General features: G+C 53.2%; 1 protein-coding gene across 3 annotated transcripts in view; it reads right to left on the reverse strand.

Moving 5' to 3' along the window:
- The window catches only part of NPR1 (natriuretic peptide receptor 1), a 45,952-nt gene that overhangs the window by 20,291 nt on the left and 4,740 nt on the right, over positions 1–20,921 (reverse strand). The window contains exons 4-11 of one of the 3 annotated variants that reach the window (XM_053277455.1): positions 19,813–20,002; positions 7,893–8,092; positions 4,322–4,435; positions 3,605–3,740; positions 3,075–3,166; positions 2,433–2,568; positions 1,401–1,485; positions 844–964 (exon numbers count right to left, since the gene is read on the reverse strand). In XM_053277455.1, coding sequence (XP_053133430.1) covers positions 844–964; positions 1,401–1,485; positions 2,433–2,568; positions 3,075–3,166; positions 3,605–3,740; positions 4,322–4,435; positions 7,893–8,092; positions 19,813–20,002 — 1,074 coding nt within the window. Of the gene's footprint in view, positions 1–843; positions 965–1,400; positions 1,486–2,432; positions 2,569–3,074; positions 3,167–3,604; positions 3,741–4,321; positions 4,436–7,892; positions 8,093–19,812; positions 20,822–20,921 lie in introns of those variants that run through there. The other 2 variants (XM_053277454.1, XM_053277456.1) reach the window with 2 other exon arrangements.

A 20,921-nucleotide genomic window follows, 5' to 3' on the forward strand; every position in this document is an offset into this window, starting at 1 on the left:
GTGAGGAAACGTCTATGGGGTCCATTCCAACCCACACGCTGGACCATTTGCTTGATTGACAGCAGGGCTGCATAACCTGGCCCTCCAGCTATTGCTGGACTACAACTCCCATCATCCACAGTGGCCAATAATCAGGGACAATGGGAGATGCACAGTGTCCACTGTCTGGTGCTGTGCAGCCCTGATTTACAAGCTCAGTATAGGACGACAGCTGGTGTTGCATGAGAGTGAAAAGGCTGAGCTATGTCAGGAGGTTCCGAGTTCAAATCTCTCTCACACACACCCCTCCAGCCACAAGCCCACTTGGTGGTCTTAGACCAGCCCCTCCGTCAGCTTCAGCTCCCCTCGGCAATGTTTAAGAGAACGCCTTCTTTGCTAGGAGCCCCCTGCTGCCCACTGAGATCATCCGGAGAGGTCTTTCTGCAGCCGCCACCAGCTCGTCTGGTGGGTAATCAGGGACAAGACTTCTCTGTTGCCACCCCAAGGCTTTGGGATGCACCCTTTGCTGAAATAAAATTGTCCCCATCTTTGACAGCTTTTTAAAATAGTCTTAAGACGCATTTATTCACCCAAGCTGTTTAACGAGAATGGTGGCTTTAAGCCGTTTTAATTTCTGTTTTCATTTAAGTTTGCCATAAACCGCCCAAAGGAGTGAGTTTGGGGTGGCGTACAAATTTACTCAAGAAAGAAAGAACGCACGGGGACAGAATACTGCCCTTCCTTGGCAGAGTTGCTGTCAGGATTGCAAAAAAGATAGTGCCCAGGTAACTCCGCCTCCGCTTTTTAAGAGCCGTATGATCCTGTAAGGAAAGGCCTCGGGGAAGACGGGCGAGGGGCGCTCACCAAGGAGAGGGTGAGCTTGCTTCCCATGTTGCGAAGGTTCTTCTCCAGATTGCTGGACTGAACGTCCTCCCAGTGGATACGCCACAGCTCCGACGCCAGCTCCTTCTCCAGCTTCAGTTTCCTGGGAGAAACAAGGTCAGGTGCACAGCCGCCCACCGTCCTCCCCTCTACCACCCCCCTCTCTCTCTTGTGCATTTGTGTCCCCTGCCCGACTTCCTGCTGGGGGAAGCCGTCCCCTCCCCACTTCACAGATCCAGGCCACCCTTTGAAGCTCATCAAGGACGGGGCTGCTGTCGCTCAGTGCGAGAGCATCTCCTTTGCATGCAGAAGGTCCCAGGTTCGAGCCCGGACAGCAGGTATGGCTGGGAGAGGCCCCTGCCTCAAACCCTGGAGAGCTGCTGCCAGTCTGTGCAGGCAATCCTGAGCTAGCTAGACCAAGGACCAGACTCAGCACGTGGCAGCTTCCTAAGTTGCTATGAAATGGATCTTAGGTTCAACCCCGCACGGCTGTTCTGGCGTTTGTAACCTCTGCCCGCGAAACCCACCCAGGCACTCACCGGTACACAAAGAAAGCCATGATGGTGATGCCGAGGAGGACCAAGCTCATCACAAGGGACAGGATCTCCAGCAAGGAAAAGGAGGCTGCGGCACCAAGAGCAAGACGGGCATTAATGGGCGGAAACCCAGCCACACAAATATTTGCATTGATTTATTTTTACATGTATATCCCACTCTTCCTCCCTGGAGCAGTGCACACACTTGCGTTTCTCCTCAACAGCCACCCTTATTGGAGGTGGGTGAGACCAAGAGAGAAGGGACAAGCCCAGAGTCACCGGTGGGTTTCATGGGTGAATGGGGGTTTGAACTCGGGTCTCTTCAGTCCTAGTCCAACTCGCTATCCGCGACGCCACACTGTTATTTTCTTTGTCACAGCCAGTGCCAGGCTAGGCTGGCCCAACATTGTGCTGGCATCCTGTCATTTTACAGAGACATCCCGCGGGAGTGCCACCCCGCTGAACTAAGCAGGTCTGGCTCTCGTCAGCGCCTGGACAAGTCAGGGTCCTGGGAACCCCCCCAATGAGTTCCACGATGGAGCTCTGGAGCTTGGATGGTCCACGATGGAACTTTGATGGCGCTTGGAGTTCCATGATGGAACGTTGATGGTCCACGATAGAAGGAAGGTGGGGACAGTGGTAATCCATCAACAAATGAAATAATGGGTGACCATGCCTCAGCTCAGATCCGTTTTATGTCATGCCCTGCCCCCTTGAAATGTAGCAAGGTTGGGCAAGGGTGCAGAATATTTAGGTCCCTAACCCCACTGATTCCCTAACCCGACTAAGATTCCCAGGCAGTGCTCAAGTTACAGAGAAGGCAGGGGGCCCCTTAATCCTAAGCCCCGAGCACTAATTCTGCTGCCCACCCTCCGAAATTTCAGCTAATCAGCCTCCCTTCCCACAGCGGAATCAGCCCTGTAATTGAGCCCTATTCCCAAGGGAAGGGGATAACTTTAAACCGGCTTAAGCCTGCAGTGTGGACAAACCCCACTAGCCGTGGCCAGCCAGGGGCCATGCCCTACACCCCAATACCTTTGTGGCAGATGGGATTCTCGTTCTCAAAGCCGCAGAGCGGCACATCTCTGGGCACGGCATTCCCTGGCCAATGGATGTCCTTCCCGGGCACTATCTCAAGCTTCTTGGTGGTCCCGGTGTAATTAATAACAATCTGTAGGAAGCAGAGAACGAGAGACATAAGAATATGGGAAGCTGCCACAGACTGAGTCAGACCCTTGGTCTATCTAGCTCAGTCTTGTCTACACAGACTGGCAGCGGCTTCTCCAAGGTTGCAGGCGGGAATCTGTCCCAGGGCGGCTCCATCCCCTCAAGAGAATATAATCTTACAGTGCTCACACTTCTAATCTCCCATTCATATGCAAGCAGGGTGGATCCTGCTTAGCTAAGGGGACAAGTCATGCTTGCTACCAGAAGACGCAGTGTGGGATTCTATCCCTCTTCTGTCTACTTAGCTTAAGGTTTACAGACCAAATGGGGTCATTTCTTCATGAGTAACTGGGATGTGGAACTCGCTGCCACAGGATGGTGGCAACGGCCACTAGCTTAGACGGCTGTAAAAAGGGGGACTAGACATATCTATAGGTATATCTTTGGGGCTTCTTCCGATGCTCTTGCGGGTTCCTGGGTTTCAAAGCCACCACAGTCTGCTCTGCTCACCTCAAACTCTCCAGAGTTGGGGTCCATGTCCCAGAGCGAATAGTCTGTCTCTCGGTCACCGTTCTCATCAATCTTCAGACACCCCGTGGCCCCTATAGGTGGAAAAGTTGTCGTTTTTTAAGAAAAGAAAAATCAAAGAGGAGTGGCCAAGACCGTGAGCTTAGGATCAAACAAGACCACACTTTAAGCCAGGCCTCCGCACATTTTCTTTGGATCTAAGAGCCAGCCTCAAAATTCAGGAACCAGACCATCCCTCCCCATTCTGATGGATGTGGAATTTTGTTAAATTTCTGTGGGGTTAACCTTTTCTGCTTGCATAAGAGAACGGTACTTGGAAACAAGGGGCGTTCTGGAAAATGGCCCGTATTATCCTCATTTTCAGCATGGGAGGACAGGTCCCTGCCCTGAGGGGTTTACAGTTTGGAAACAGTATTTTAAAACACACAGTATTTTAAAAATACAGGATTTTAAAACACACACGCCACCACCACCACCAAACAAGGATGCTCAAGAGGTACAAAGGCACTGACCACAGAAAACCCGGTCTCGCATCTGGAGGGTGATGGCGGTGCCGTTGCGGATGGACCCCCCTTGCTCGAGAGTCTCGTTCAGCGCTTGGGCATAGAGCAACACCCCGTCGTAGAAAGCGGCTGTAATGTAGTTCTTCTGGAAGGCATGACAAAGGCCAGTCAGATCGGTTTGCCCATCCCAGCAAAAGGCCAGCTTGGGTGGGGTCCCCACAGGGCCCAGGCTGTGCCCTTTCCAGCATTAACACCACTAACCTTACAAGAGGTTAGTTACTGGTGCCTTGCATGCAGAAGCCCCTGGGCAGCATCTCCAGGGCTGGGCTGGGGAAAAGATTCCTGCCTGGAACCCCTGAGGAGCTGCTGCCAGTCCGAGAAGACAATTCTGAGCTCGACGGACCAAGGGTCTGACTCAGTAGGCAGCAGCTTCGTGCGCGGATGCAAACTAGCTCTCGGCAGTGATCGGTCTGGACCCAGACGCCTGGCATCGTGGGGGCCCAACCTGAGAGGCCTGTACGTCAGGCCCCGAGCTCTCCACTCTGAAGTGCGGATTTCAGCTCTGGCCAGACCACGAGAGGCACTGGGCAGGATTTGAACTCGGGATTCCAGGAGTAAAACTGAGGTTGCAGAATGATGGTGCAACCATCTCTTGTCTAACAGACTTCCCCGGGTCCACCCTGGTTCCCCAAAGGGAAACCAAATCCACCAACCCAGCCTCCTTACCAGCCCGTGCTCCATGGTGAAGTTGAATTTCCTTCGAGCTCCTTCTCTGACCTTCTTCAGAAACGGCCTGTATTCAGGATTTGTGGGCTCAGCGTAGGTGATGATCATCACAGCCTGGCCGGAGACCATAGGAAGAAAGATGCCCACTCAGAATCACTCGCCTGTTAAACCTCAAGATCTTTTAAATGCCAGGGGCATAAGAATTACCTTACTGGCTTATTACTGCTACTGCTACTACTGTTGTGCTTGTGGGGCTGCACTTCACCGAGTATGAAAGGGAAGGTCTCCGCCCCAAGCGGCTTACAGTAAAAAGTTCAACGTGGGGAGACGACGACGACAGAAGGGGAGGTAGAGCTAAGGTGGCGGGGGGGGGGGATACACCCTCCACGCACAAGAGAACATGTCCCTGCCCCGAGGAGCTTACAGGATCGAAAACAACACAGGAGAGACAACAGAAGGGGCGGGAAGATGGAGGCAGGGCCAAAGAAAGAAATAATATGCTTATTACAGAGTTTATTCCAGGGACAAAGACTTTGATGGAGTGGCAGCAGGGCACAGGCGGAGGGGACAGACCAATGTCCATCCGGCCCAGCAACCTGATTCCAACAGTGGTCAGCCTTCGGGAAGCTCCCAAGCAGGATACGAGGATGCATCCCCCAGAGCTGGTCCTTTAAGGTATACTGTACCTGCCTATAGAGATTCCATTGCACTAGAGCAGGCCTGCTCAACTTTGCCCCCCCCAGCTGTTTTTGGACTACAACTCCCATCATCCCCAGCCACAATGGCCAATAGCCAGGGGTTATGGGTCCCTGCTGGGAATTCGGTCCCCAGCACTGGCCCACCACGCGGCTGCTTTCTTCAGCTCCTCATTCAGCCTTTCAGCTTCTTGGGCTATTAATAGCCGCAATGAACCGGCTACTCCATCCGGGGAATTATCTCGCTTCCTTCCTCTTCTGTGGCTGGCACTGGCGAAATATAAGTGAGCTGGGCCTGGTGGAAGCAAGCATCCCTCTCTCCCCCCTCCCCACCGCACACTGTCCCTACCGGCCCCGGGTGGGATTTTTCGGGAAGAAGCAGGCCAAGCCAAACTTTCAGAAGCACTGATCAGGATTCGAACTCAGGAGTTAAAGGGTGGAAGGGAGGATAAAGGCATGAGCAGCGGCCTAAAAACAGCAAAGGCCAGGACAACCAGTTCTGAGCTGGAATTGCATGTTCTCCCGGGGGAGTTATAAGAAGAAACGACTGGATTTTACACAGTAAGGTGTATCATAAAAGAATAATGCCTTATGACCAAGAGATGTGGGGCAGTGAGGCTCATATCGCTGGTGGAGATTGTAATGGCTTGAGATTGGGGGAGAATATTTGGGGCATGGCTGGGGGGGGGGATAGCTTCCGACAGAACTGACCACTTGAACGGGTCCAGGGGGACCCTGTTTCCTGGAGCTGGAAGCAGAAACAGAGCAGAGCGGTCCATCCAAGAGCTGAAGGCAGGTTCCTGGTGTTGATAGGTCAGTCCAGAGGCTTGGTACAGCCCACCAGCTGGCAAACTCCAGGGCATACCCCACCCAGTTCCCTTTCTCCCCTGACGCTGGGTTCAGGTTCCGGGGTTCACATGCCGGGCGTAAGACCCAGGGCACTCCCAACAACATCCCCCTCGGCCTCCAGCCCAAGCCCACCTCCTCTCTGGACAGCATCCAAACCAAGCAACAAAGCCCCATTGTCTGCACACCCGGCTGCAGTGGGATGCCCGCCAGACAGCAGTGGGCGTAGGTGAAGGCTGTTCTCTTGGGGAGATAAGACAACCTCCTCCTCATTCCTGCCAGGTATTCCGGGTGTCCCAACCAGCAGGCCTCCCACACCTTTTAACAGCTTCGCAACCCGCCGAAAGTCACCAGGTAATATTTTAAAAACACATGACTGTGGCACGCTCTAACTTGATTGCTAACATGCAATAGCGATGAGCACACGACGACATGCAAAGGTGCTTAGTAACTGGCTCTAATTTGATTAATGACATGCAATAGTGGCGGGGCCGAGTTTGACATGCAAGGGTGCTCTGTACACAGTGGCATGCAGCAGCACTTCGTGACCGGCCCTCACTCGATCGCTGACATGTAACGGTGTCTCGTACACAATACCATTTAACAGTTGATGGCGTATTACTAAATTAACAATATGTTTGTTGGCTTCTAAGGTGGCACAAAACTCTTGTTGTCTTTACTGCAACAGGCCAACACAGTGACCTCTCTGGAAAACAGCTTATTTTGTTATTTACAGAGTGCCACCATTGTGCAGGGCACTTCACAAAGTACAAGAGGACAGGGTCCCTGCCCCAGGGGGCTTACAATCTACAACTCACCACAAGGAAACAACAGAGGAAGGGGAAGCAGCTGGAGTCAGGGGCAGAACATGCATTTAATTGAGTTAGGAGACGCTCGGGCTTCGTTACAGGACAATGTGGGAGGTTGTGAAAGCTTCCGAGCGTTTCACCTTTGACGCTTGCCAAGGCAGAAAAGAAACGCCAAGAAGTCACAAGCACTAGAATTTGCAAGGTAAAATAATTATCCTTGTAACATTCATCCTGGAATTCCTGACCGGAAAAACTAAGCAGCCCATCTCAAAACCGGGGTGAATATTCGTTTCAGGCTGAACGCTGGAGTGAGAAGGAGCACACTGTGTGTGTGTGTGTGTGTGTGTGTGTGTGTGTGTGTGTGGGTTGCCATGTTCTGGCTTTCCAAATCCGGGTGCCTAATTTGCATATTACGCAAATTGGCTTGGAAATTAATAAACAATAAATAAAATAATAATAATAATAATAATAATAATAATAATAATAATAATGACAAACATCTGCCACACAATACACCAGATATAACTGTAGTCAAGAAGAAAGAAAAACAAGTTAAAGTAATCGACATAGCAATACCAGGGGATAGCAGAATAGAAGAAAAAGAAATAGACAAAAATCACCAAATACAAAGATCTACAAATTGAAATGGAAAGGCTGTGGCAGAAAAAGACCAAAATAATCCCAGTGGTCATTGGCGCCCTGGGTGCAGTTCCAAAAGACCTTGAAGAGCACCTCAACACCAAAGGGGCCACAGAAATCACCATCAACCAGTTATAAAAAGCAGCTTTACTGGGAACAGCCTGTATTCTGCGACGATATCTATAATGACAGCAACAACATTGACAATAAAATTCAACCATCCTAGGTCCCTGGGAGGGACTCAATGTCTGTATAAAACAAACCAGTCAATAACACCGGTCTGACTGTGTATAAATAAATAAATACATACATACATAATAACAATAATAATAGATAAATGAATGAAATGATTTTTGAGCAGAATAGTGACTGCACGTTTTGCTCCATAACTCTGCTTCTACAAGGGCTAGAGCTTAACGCTTTAAGAAAAAAATTAAAGCTGAAATCTGGGCAAATCTGGATGGGCGAAGAAATCTGGGTGAGATGCTTAAAATCCGGGTGAAACCCAACATTCTGGGGGACATGGCAACGTGTGTGTGTGTGTGTGTGTGTCCAAATGAGCCTAGGTCGCACAACACTCACCTTGTAGGCGTCTTGAGCCAGGGTGTCTCTTCCGTCCCCACGCCACCAGGGCAGCTGCCGTTCGGGGAAGCGGGAACTCTGCAGGCTGGCCCCAAAGAGGTCGATGTAGAAGAAGCTGTACTCGCCGGCGGTGAGCCCCTCGCGGTGCGCGTGTAGCATGAGTTCGCGGAAGATGTGTGGGGTGCAGCAAACGTACACAACTGTGGGGCAGAGAAAGGGAGGCCGAGAGGGCAGCCGTTTCGACCCCAGAGGAGACAGGCAAGGCGGGCAGTCCGAGGGTCCACCCTGGTTGCATTTGAATGGGCGCCTTGATGTCTGAGCACTGTAAGATATGTAGCCTAACCGACTTCACAGGGTTGTTGTGAGGATAAACTTAAGTAGGTAGTACACTGCTCTGGGCTCCTTGGAGGAAGAGCGGGATGTAAACAAACAAACAAACAAACTTCCCCTTAAGGGATGGAGCCGCTCTGGGAAGAGCATCTAGGTTCCAAGTTCCCTCCCTGGCAGCAACTCCAAGATGGGGCTGAGAGAGATTTTCCTGCCTGCAACCTCGGAAAAGCCGCTGCCAGTCTGTGAAGACAATACTGAGCTAGATGGACCAATGGTCTGACTCAGTATATGGCAGCTTCCTAGGTTCCTATGCTCCACACTTCCCTGCTAGGTCCTGAACCCGTTGTAGTGTCTCGTCTGGAAAGCGCCCTGGCCTGCCCACCAGCCCAGATGGCTTTAAAAAGGGCTTAGAGAAATCCATGGAGGACAGGCCTGTCCACAGCTACCTATAGATTACCTCCAGACTCAGAGGCAGAATACTACAACTACAACTATGTATACGCCGCTCTTCAGCCAAGGTTCTCAAAGCGGTTTGCATGGGAAAATAAAGAATACGTGGTTAATTAAGACGGTGCCTTGTCCCCAAAGGGCCCACAATCAAGAATGAAACATAAGGCAGATACCAGCAACAGCCAACAGAGAGAAGCTGTGCTAGGGTTGTATAGGGCCAGTTGCTCTCCCCCTGCTAAATTTAAGAGAATCCCCACTTTAAAAGGTGCCTCTTGGCTCAGTTGGCAGGGAACGCCTCTCAGTACCAGTTGCAGGGGAGTCACAGCAGGAGAGAGGGCATGCACACACCTCTTGCTTGTGGGCTTCTCGGAGGCATCTGGTGGGCCACTGTGGGAAACAGGATGCTGGACGAGATGGGCCTCCTTGGGCCTGATCCAGCAGGGCTGTTCTGATGCTCTTAGCTGTTCAGAACAGTCCTTGGTCGCTACAGCGCACAGAACGGCCGGCTGTGCAGGGCGTGCACTCCTCAGTTTGGGACCTGGGCTCAGGACAAGGGGCATCCATTCTCCCTGCTTGAGAGTTGACTTTGAGACCCTCCGGGGAATTGTTCTAAGTCTCTTCGTCGGTGTGCGGAATGAGTTTTGTTCTGGGCAGGAGTACCAAGGCGGTGCGTGGACACAGGCATTCGGAATCGGGCCTTCCTGATTCAACCTGAGCAGGATCTAAAATTAACCGAGCGGGCATCAAAAAAACTTGCAAGCGCAGGCACGTGTGCTCGCCTTAGAGGGAACACGGCAGAATCCGGAGTAGAAATGCTAGCAGCAACATCTTAACGTTGCTCCCAAAGGCAAAACGGAGAATGAGAGGGAGAGATATCAAAACGGGGGCTGCCCCGTCCTTGGTTCACAGTTGGAGTGCCCTTGGCTCATGCCCCCTACACGGACACAGTGATGCCAGGATAGATCAGCCCCTTCCTCTAAAGGGAAGGACGACAATCCTGGCAGCAAGGGGGAAAGCCAGGAGGCGGGCCTCTGGCAGCGGCCAAGAGATGCCGAGAAACCACACTCGGAGCCTGCCAGAGAGGGCAAGTGGCTGGTGACCCTTGCGAGGAAATGGACGCCCCCCTGCAGGAACAGACAGAACGCTTCATCACCCACAGCTCCCTGCGTCCCCATCGCCGACTTGACACAGAGCCTAAGTATGCACAGCCGGACCAAACATGTCTTCTTCCTCTGTTTGCCCTCGCCTCCGTCGTTTTGTTGTATGACACACTGCGGCCGCCCCGCTCTCGGTTCGGATCCCCCCCAGCGGTTTCTGAGCACCCTCTTCTCCAGATTCCTTCCTTGCCGAATTAGCAACCCAAGAGGCGGCGACAGCATCCCGGCCCCCCAAAACTGGGCTCTGCATACCCGGCACGGCTGCCAAACCCCCTTCATTCCTCCAGGAGGTTGCGAAATGAGCGAGGCCTGGATGCCGAGAGCCGAGGTCCAGAAGAAGGCCCCTTTCCCATTCCTGGCTAATGAGCACCGAGGGTCCCTCGCCAACCAGAACGCAGGACTCCGACCCTCCCCTCAAAGCAGACCCCAGCGAGGAGTACGCCCAAGAGGCCAGAGTCATCATGCACACAGAACGCCTCTCTCCAAACTGAGATCACGTTCTCTCTTCCACCGGAAGGTTATGCATTCCCGCTTTCTTTGCATCCAGAGGGCAATCATGCCAAAAGGGAGCAAGCTGCAAGAAACAGCATTAATTAAATGCCAAGTCTCCCGCGGGGCAAGAGTACCAGGCCTCAGAAGAGGCCCCCTGTTGCTTCTCTGCATGATGCACCGTTCCGGCCTCGCCTCGGCTGAGAGCAGTGACGTTTCGCTCTCGTCCTTCCTCTGTGGAGCTCAGGGTGAGACACACAAACAGAGGAGACTGCCCTATACCGAGTCAGGCTCTTGCTCCATCTAGCTCAGTCTTGTCTACCCAGGCTGGCAGCAGCAAGGTTTCAGCGGGCAGTAAAGGGACTTGAACCTTATCCCCCTGCCGTGGGCCTGGCCTGGCCTGGGACCCCCATGCACGCCATTTCCTGGGGCCAAGAGGATTATTCAAGTCATGCCGAGTTTTGCCCCGTAGCTTTCAGAAACGTGGGGAACGCCTCCATAGGCAAGCAGCTCCAGTGCTTGGTCGCCTGTGGCGAGGAGGTGCACTCCAGGCGACCAGCCCAGTTTGGAGATGGCAACAGCGTTGTCTGTTTCTTTGACTCTTTGCCCTCAGCGTGCCGCCCATGACAGATGCATCTCCAGGTTCTCCGGGAGACCATTTCCAAGGTGCGCCCAGTCGAGAGACAGGACGGCGCAGCCAGGCAGGATAAAATCCTAGCAACCTGCTCCCTCCCTCCCTCCGCACGCCTGGCAATGCTGACCTCCCGCTTGGCAGAGCACAGGGGTGGGGGAGAGGACAACTGCTCAGGCATGCCTGGAATCAGCGGTGGAGGCGGATATCATGTCCTCTGTCCTTGGAGGGGATTTTTAGCAAAGGAGGGAATTTTTTGCAAGCACCGCTTCTCCTCCACCCTCACGTGAAAAGTGGCCGCTGCAAAACTCTCCCTTCTTCTGTGCAATCGTTACAAGGAGCAGGATACGGCCTTCCTGCTGCAAGATGAATGTGAATCCAGACTGCGGGGGTCCCATCTCAGAAAGGATAGCACAGAACTGGAGAGTGAGCGGAGGGAGATGGATTTCATGGGGCAGAACAGAAGCACCTTCTCTCTGGGGGATGGTTTAAGCACTTAGGGCTTCTGAGTCTGGAAAAGAAAAATGAGTAACGGTGCATGCTTTCTAAACTTGTGCATAATGGGCAGAAAGTAGGTGCACTATAATCTGGGGCCATCCCATTAAACAGACCAGCGGGACGTTCAGGACAGGCAAAAGGAAGGAGCTCTTCAAACAATGCATCATCAGCCTGTGGAACTTGCTGCCACAAGATGTACTAATGGCTTAAAGTAAAGTGTGCCGTCGAGTCGGTGTCGATGCCTGGCACCCACAGAGACCTGTGGTTGTCTTTGGTAGAATACAGGAGAGGGGTTGACCATGGCCTCCTCCCGCGCAGTATGAAACGATGCCTTTTCAGCACCTTCCTCTATCGCTGCTGCCTGAAAGGGGATTCATGAAGGAGGAACGGTCTCTCACTGGTTCTCAGCCATGACAGTGCTATGGAGCCTCCAGCTGCAGAGGCAGTATATCTGTAAATGCCACTTGTTGGTGGGGGAGGGAGGCAACCTGACGCAGCCTCCCCCAGGCACAGAGTTGCCACGATGGGGGCCAACTGCCACCCGCAGGGTTTTCAGCTCCTCTCCCGTTCAGGCACAGCAGCTCTGCCGAAGAAAAATAGGTGGCAACCTTCTTGGGGGCGGAAGCATCCATTACAAGGGCCTCGAAGGGAAGCTCAGGTTGGTCCCCTTTCACTAGTTCACCCTCTCTGCCGGGCCTCCGTCCAGGAGACATCCTGTTATTTTCCTGCCGCTCTGTCCTTCACCCACCGGCAGCCGAGGTCAGTGGACGCGCTCGGTGCGCGGGGTGGGGTCCTGGCTTGCTTGCTCCCCACCCCCCACCCCACCCCACCCTGAGCCAGCATTTTCCTGTTCTGCTGACTCGTTGCCTTCCTCCTCCCACCCGGCTGATTGCAGCGGGCGATTGAGTGCCTCTCCCAGCAGACTCCTGGAACCTTCCGCATGGATACCCTCCCGTGCTGCACAAAACACACACGAGGGTGTGCGTGCTTTCAACACCTCAGTCCTTATACGAAACACAGAGACACACAGAGAGAGTTTCACGTTGCTAAAGCCGTCTGATGCACGCGGCATTAATTCACTCCACAATAGCTGAGGAACAGAGGAAGCTGCCATCTACTGAGTCAGACCCTTGGTCGGTCTAGCTCAGGATTGTCTTCACAGGCTGGCAGCGGCTTCTCCAAGATTGCAGGCAGGAGTCTCTCTCAGCCCTATCTTGGAGATGCTGCCAGGGAGGGAACTTGGAACCTTCTGCTCTTCCCAGAGTGGCTCCATCCCCTGAGGGGAAGATCTTGCAGGCCTCACACTTCTAGTCTCCCATTCAAATTTAAACCAGGGTGGACCCTGCTTAGCTAAGGGGACAAGTCAGGCTTGCTACCACAAGGCCAGCTCTCCTCCCTAACTTTTCCTCCCCACCACCCCCATTGAAAAACTGGCTGTTCCCAGCAAAGTTGTTCCCAGTAAAGTTGCTTTTCATAATTGGCTGATGGTGATTTCTGTGACACCATAGCGGCCACAGAAATCACCATCAGCCAATTACAAAAAGCAGCTTTACTGGGAACAGCCTATATTTTGCGACGATATCTATAATAACCAACAGTATTGATGATATAATTCAGCCACCCCAGGTCCTTGGGAAGGACTCGATGTCTGGATTGACAAACCAGTCAATAACACCTGTCTGACTGTGTAAACAAGAAATAAATAATAATAACACCGCCGAGCGATGACTCCATCCTCTAAGGGGAAGAGCTTAAAGTGCTCGCATGAAGCCGCCCGTCCAAATGCAAACCAAGGCAGACCCTGCTTAGCAAAGGAGGCCATTCATGCTCCCTGCCACGAGACCAGTTCTCCTCTGTTCCCCACCGTTCAAAACAGACCTTGGTGGCACACTGCACGTGCCTTGGCGTCCAGACACGTGCAGGGACCCACGTGTGCGCTAGACACAAGATGTCCCCCCTCCACTCAAGAGACCTCGCTTGTGGAGACCCCGGGGAGGGGACTAAATCCTGCATCCTGAAGAATAAAAAGATAAACAGCCCTCTCACCGAAAATGTGAATATCCCCCAGAGGCAAACATGGGGGGAAAGGCATTTCCAAGGCTGCAGCCCAGAGCAGTGCCGGAAGGGAAGGTTGGCTCAGAGCTTTTCCATCCCGCACCTGCCACCACAGATGTGCTGAGAAGAAGCTGCTGTATACAGAGTCAGACTTCTGGCCCATCTAGCTCAGGATTGTCTACACTGACTGGCAGTGGCTCTCCCAGGTTTCAGGCAGGCGTCTCTCCCAGCCCTACCTGGGGATGCTGCCAGGGATGGAACCAAATGCTGTGCAAAGCGGGGGCTCTTCCAATGAGCTGCACGCCCCATCCCCTATAGACCCTATAGACCCTGGCCGGGTCCAGATAGACAAGGGACCCTCTCACAGAACACAAGCAGCGGCTTTCTCCTGAGTCAAGCCCTTGGTTCTTATCACCCATGTCAAAAGTGTCATCCGTAAGTTTCACTCCACGAAACGTTCCCGACAGGACGGGGAGCGACCCCAGAAAGAGCAGCCCGCCGAGACAATAACAAAACCCACACCGGCCCTGGGAAAACAATCCCAAAGAAAGTCGAGTGGGAGGAGAACTGAGCCATGAGTGGGAAGCGGGGCAAGGAGCACCCCTGGGTTTTCGCCCACGGGGCCGGCCCTAGGGAATCCAAGAGCAGAAAAGGGTGGCTGCCGAGATAAGAGCTAATTGTTTAGCTGTGGAAAGGAAGATCCTCACCAACTGGTCGCTTCGAAACGTGCTGTTGTTTTTTAATGGATGCTTTCCGAAATTTCTCTCTAGGGACGCTGGGGAAGGGTCTAAAACCTCCAGGTCCCTTGCCTAAGCCCGTAAACTCCAACCGTGATTAAACTGCACTCTCAAAGGCAAAAAAATGGGGTGGTCTCATTAATTCTCAGGGGCAAAAACCAGGATGTATTTCACACAGGGCCTCTAGCTCGCATCTCCTCCGAAACGGAGGGGGTGCGTTCACGTATCGGCCAGATTTGCCCCGAAGTCCCTGCGAGCTCTCGATTCGGATCTTTCACTGTGAACTAGAGTGCAGCCCGATTTATATCCGGAGTAAAACAAATCCACTTTCTGTGTCAGGTTTTTTGGTCAACTTCGAACTCACGGCAAACTCACAGGAAGGCCTGCTGTGCGACAAACGCTCCGGAAACAAAATTTGGATTGTCTCAGGAAAACGGCGACAGTTGGAATGCAAGGAGGCGGGCAAGCAGGAACTTTATAAATACGTAAAAATACATCTATACATATGCACATATGCATTTATGTATAGATAAAGCATTTTGCGGGCCTTGCAGTTCGGGCAGAACGACCTGAGAGTCAGGTTCAAGTGCATTAAACCCCGATATATAAAGCGTGCACAAAAGTCAGGCACTGCACAAAAATTAATGGCACTCAGGCTCTGTCTGAGGCTTACGAGGGGAAAGGCAAGGTTTAAAAGGGAAGGATGCATGCCTTTTTGTTCGCTTTCCTCCCATTCCTCTCGCCGCTGTTGATATGTAGATTGTAAGCACTTAGGGGCAGAGACTGACACCCAGATTTCCCTGACGGTTCTCCACAAGGAGCCACGCAGGTAAAAGAAGACCTGCTCTCCCTAGCGAGGGGGTGAAAGAGACACTGAGGGCAGTGTCAAGGAATGCTCTGGCCTCTGCCAGAATTCCTGACCTCCGGCTTAGTCTCCCCCACACCTTCCAAAGAAGTGTGAGCACTGGAAGATATTCCCCTTCGTAGGGGATGAAGCCGCTCTGGGAAGAGCAGAAGAAGGTTCCAAGTTCCCTCCCTGGCAACATCTCCAAGATAGGGCTGAGAGAGACTCCTGCCTTGGAGGAGCCGCTGCCAGTCTGTGAAGACAATACTGAGCTAGATAGACCAAGGGTCTGACTCAGTATGTGGCAGCTTCCTATGTTGCCTTAAACGTGGCCCCTTCAGAAACTGCAACCTCCTTCCAAAATCCACACTCAACGCGAGAGATGTCCCCCCCCCACCCCGCCGGCCGCCCCACACCTCTCCCAGCTGCTGCTGTGGACGCTGCGGTTAACGCCCATCCAAGGTCAGGATCCTGTCGCTATTCAAACTCAGCCCGGGCCCCACGGAGGCCTCGGCCCCACACAGCTTGCCGTTGATCCTCCCCGGAGTGGAGCATCCATTGCAAGGTCTTGGCAGCATCTGCAGGTAGGGCTAGGAAAGGCTTTGCCTGAAACCGAGGGGCTGCCAGTCAGAGCAGGAGGCTACTGAGCGAGATGGATCAGCAGCCTGACTCTATAAGGCAGGCGCAGGACAGGAAAGCTGGTCTCCAGGGCACCCTTGCCTGGAAATGACGTTCCAGCTTCCAGTCAAGACAGATAGAAATGGGTTACAACCCAACTGTTCTGGATCAGCCACATCATCTGAACGTACAGCAGTCCACACCCCAAACCCACCCTCGTTTTGCCCGTTCCAAAATATTATCATCAGTTCAGCTGTACACACACACACAGACACACACCCTTCTCCATTCACTCCACAAACACGCACCACAGATGCAGAGAACTGGAGGACGTCAAGAGCGCGTTCCGGGAAAGCGTGCTTTCCAGCCGGGAGACCACCTGCTCCTAGAGAGGGTGCATGTTTGTGGACGGCGGCTTATTGATCTTTATTCCTTTATTTCTTCGACTTCTACACCGCCCTTCCAAAAATGGCTCAGGGCGACTTGAAGGCTAAAGGGTGAGTGGTGGGGGGAGGCCCTCTGCACATGTGCAGAGGTATGCTCGCTGCTTCTTCCCTGTTCCTCTGAGCCCTGAAAAACGAGACCAGAGGCTGGGCATTCAGTCCAAGGCAGCACATCTAGAGGGGAGGCATGGGGGGGGGGACGTTGCCCCCTCCCTGGACAAAAAAGCATGCCTTCCCATGGCTGGAGATTTACTCGAGGGAAATATACCTGTTATATGCTCCCCGCACCCCATCCAGAAATGCACTTTGCTCCTTCTAGGCTCCCTCCCACAATATTTTATCTCTCCACTGCCCTAAAAGAATGCAAAAGGTGTGCCCTGCATCCCCCCCTCTTATCTCGATTTCTCTCTATCCTCCCCCTCAACCCCCTCACAGCTACACAAGTCAGCTTACAGACTGTAGAACACCAACCCGCAAAATTGCCCGGCAGGAGGCTCGGGACTGTGCACTGCTGCATACGTCTTCAAGCCAGACACGATCCACTTACGGAACTCCCTGCCACAAGATGTGGCGGCGGGCGACCGCTTAGATGGGATTCTTTAAAGATTAAAAATTCTTTTTGCACAAATTCATAGAGGGTGAGAGATCTATAGATGGCGGTACACTGAGCATTTATTTTATTTATTGTTAAATTTGTATATCGCCTTAATGAAAGGCGGTGTATACATTTAACAATAAATAAAATAAATAAATAAAAATGGCGACTGGCCAGGACAATGAAATGAGCATGAAGACAGCCCTGCTGAATCAGGCCCAAGAAGGTCCATCTAGTTCAGCATCCTTTTTCCCACAGTGCCCCACCTCTGGGAAGCCCACAGGCGAGAGGTGAGGGCAGGCCCTCTCTCCTGCTGTTGCTCCCCTGCAACTGGGATTCAGAGGCATCGTGCCTCTGAGGCTGGAGGTGGCCCATAGACACCAGACTAGTAGCCACCGACAGCCCTGTCCTCCGTGAATTCGTCTGCACAACTCTGCACAAGGCTGCACAACTCCGAGCCTCCAGCTGTTGCTGACTGCAACTCCCACCATCCTCAGCCCCAGCGGCCAAATAGCCGGGGATGATGGGAGTTGTGGGCCACCATCTACAGGTTGGGCAGTCCTGGGACTCTCTAAGCAGGGCTCGAACCTCCCGCAGCAAGTTAGAACAGCCACCCTTAGGAGCTCTGCAGGCTGGTGGACAAACTTTGTCAGCAGATGGGGCCTTGTGCCGACCCCGAGTCCATGCTTCGATATCTGTTTGCTAAGTGTGCTGTGCCCCACTGATCCAAACAGCTGCCAAACTGGCATCACTAGACTGTGGGAAACAGCCTGGGGGAACCCACCAACAATCAACGGCTGGAGAAGATCTGCGGGGTGTATGAGGACGCAGGAGCTAACAAGGTAGGAACAGAGGCAGCTGCCATATACCGAGTCCAACCCTTGGTCCATCTAGGTCAGTATTGTCTGCACAGACTGGCAGCAGCTTCTCTTGTATTGCAGGCAGGAGTCTCGCTCAGCCCAATCTTGGAGATGCTAACAGAGAGGGAACTTGGAACCTTCTGCAGATGCTCTACCCACCCCCTCAGGAGAATATCTTACAGTGCTCACATGTAACCTAGTCTCCCATTCAAATGCAAACCAGGGTGGACGCTGCTTAGCAAAGGGGACAATTCATGATTCCTACCAGAAGACCAGGCTGGAAATCCAACTTTGAAGACCAAAACAAAGGCAAGCTATTCTACTGAATCTCTTCCCCTGCCTGCCTGCCTCCACAAATGCCAATGTGTACCTTTCCAATCTCTGCCGTTTCCCTGGTTTCCCCAATCCACAAACCCCACTTAACCAATAACACTTCAGGATGCCGTCATTAATTCATTTTTGCTATGTCTAGGTGTCTTTTTTTGAACGGTTACATCTTCTCCTTTGCTATAATCTGCAGCGAAGCAGAAAATAAGACCCATTACAAACCTTGCAAGTTTTTGTCTTGGAACAATCAAATCCGTTGAACAAAGTTCATGTTAAAAAGCAAACACAAATGGGTTCCTTGGTTTCTGTCTCTCTAGCTGCAATCCTGGGCGTGCTTACCTGCAAGCAAGACCCATTTAACACATGGGCACTTGCTTCCGAGTAAACATGAGGATTGCACCATTAGCATTCTTTGAAATTGATGGGTGGTTTTTTTTTGCAAATTCTTGTTTGATATATGCCTTGTTAACTGACCGAGAGGCCCTTTGGGGACGGAAGAGACGGAGCATATCTCCCACTTAAATAAAATAAAATAAAATAAAATAGCTTCCTCAAATAGAATTTGGCAAATATATAAACACAGAGATACATCTAGGCAATGGGAAGATATTTCCCTCTGGTGCATCTTGATTTGTGCACATATATTGCAGGGATGGGTGGGGGGAGGAGAAAGCATTCATTAATTTGCTTGTCTATTCCCGAGAGACCCTCAATAACCCTCCAATACCTGCACAGGGTGTATTAGGATATTGATGGGGAAGAGCAAGCAGTGAACCCCTCGGCCCCAAGGGTTGCAAGAGATCTGCAGGAGTGGGTTGGCAGAAAGGAGCCACTGCGAAGGGAAAAGCAGCATGGCACAGTGGTTAGAGCGTTTGATCCGGGATCTGAGGGGCTTGGCTTCTAATTCCCACTCAGCCACAAAGTCTGACTGCGGGCGCCTTCTGGACTCTCTCTCCCGATTACTTTTTCTCTCTCTCTCTCTCTCTGGAAAGGCAGGAGAATAACGAAATGCATACAGCATGCCCCCCCCCCCCCCCCGCCCGGAAACACTCAGTTGCATATGGCAAGCCCTGTGAAAAGTTATAACGGCAGCAGAGTGGGGGTCCCTGTGCTGTCTGCCTGACCCAGATGAGGATGAGCACAAGAGGTGAGGAGGCAGGAACTCTATGAGGAGGCAGGAACTCGATGGTGTGTGTGGGGGGTATGAAGTTGGGAGCAGGAAAGTGAGAAGGGGGATGCACCAGGAAAATAACCTGGAGAGGGTGGGACATTGCCTCCGCTTCTAAATGGGCTCTCAATTCAGCTGCCTTCCCTTCCCAGCTCTCCTCCGCCATCCCAATTCTGAGGTTGCTGGCTGTGCTTCCCCAGCAGTGAAAGAAATGATTGCCCCCTCTTCACATGCTCAGAGGCTCTCTCCCCTGCAGCTCAGCCTTAAAGTGCCCCAGCTTTGGGAAAGTCTCCAGATTCAAACAAAGTCCTCTGGGGTGGTTTGCACAGACCCAGCAACGGGCCCACCTACGAAAAGGTCCATCGGTACTGGAGAGAGCCTCTCTGAGCAGACGAAGAGTGCTTTCCTCCAGCCACGGAAGCCAGGTGACTGGGTTCAGGCACAGGGAGAAAACCACCCAGGGCAGACAGGGTTGCCATCTCTATCCAGATGACCACTGAAAGCAGGTCTTCTACGTGCAGATTAAATAATTTAAAAAATATATACTTATTTTAAAATTTTGTTTTAAAGGACAGAACAAAAATGACTTTGCGTTAAAACTGTGTTAGACTAGTTTTGAAGTCTCTCTCTCTCTCTCTCACACACACACACACACACACAAACACACAAAGTATTCGGGACATCTGAAATCCTGAGTGCCAAGGCAGTGGGAACTTACTCCGGGCCTTCTGTCTGATCTGCTGGATGAGCAAGGTGTAGTTGCTCTTCAGGAAAGGGATGTCCTCCACGGTCATGTTGTTCAGCAAGGGGAGCTTCATGTAGAGACCCTCCATGGTGAAGTAGCAGTGCCGGTCGTCCGTCTTGTTGTCCTGGTACAGCAGCATGGCCCGGCTGGTCCAGTTGAAGTGCTGGTTGAGGCAGATGGCAAACACGCCCAGCTTGCTGTAGCTGGGCCCGGTCCGGATGGTCAAGGGGTACCCGTTGCCCCGGTTGTCGAAATCCACGGCCCCTGCCCCGGCGGTCACCAGCGGCAGCCCCCAGTGCCCGGTGAAGCGGGCCACGGGGGCTAAGGAGTAGTCGCAGCCGGGCCCCAGGAAGACGTCGGGGTTGCTGCCCATCTTGAGGTCCACGGCGGACAGGGGGGCCACGGAATCCGAGCAGACCCCGTGGCCGTCCTCGCTGGTGCCAAAGACGTACCGCACGGCGTAGCCGGGGAGAAGGGCCGGCCGGCGGGCGATCTCCTCGATGGCCAGCTCGACGGCGGGGCCCACCCGCGGCCAGGCCCACGGGTACGCCGTGTTGTGCTCTGGCAGGACCACGGCGATGGTCACGTTGTCCCCGGCCGCCGGGCCCAGCTGGGAGAAGACCACCAGCAGCCACCACATGGCCGCAGCGCCCAGGCACGGCCGCTCTCTGGACGGGCACACTAGCCAGCGGCCACTCAGGACCACGCCTTGGGCCACCCTCATCCCCCGCGGGCACCTCCAACCTCCCGCGGATGAGGGGCACCGTGCTTTCCGCTCGCCCGGCTCAAGAGCCCCTCTCCATGGGGCAGCTCCGTGCCCCGCCCTCAGAAGTCTCGGAACCCTCCTGGGGAACCACCCCAACTCCTCGGGAACTAGCCGCCGGGCTGAGGCCCCCTTCCAAAGTCCCACCCGCAACTGGGGCTGTGGTGCCCCCTCCCTGCCCGCCCTGCTAGCTCCCCTGCATCGCACAGGTGGACCTCCTCTCCTAGCCCCCCTCAGGTCCCCCCCACCCACCAAGGCTGCTCACCTATGCGCCCAGACCCACCCCTCCACCGAGCCGGGAGGTCTCCGCATTCTCCCC

Source organism: Hemicordylus capensis, chromosome 14 (assembly GCF_027244095.1).
Source record: "Hemicordylus capensis ecotype Gifberg chromosome 14, rHemCap1.1.pri, whole genome shotgun sequence".
NCBI classification, from domain to species: Eukaryota; Metazoa; Chordata; class Lepidosauria; order Squamata; family Cordylidae; genus Hemicordylus; species Hemicordylus capensis.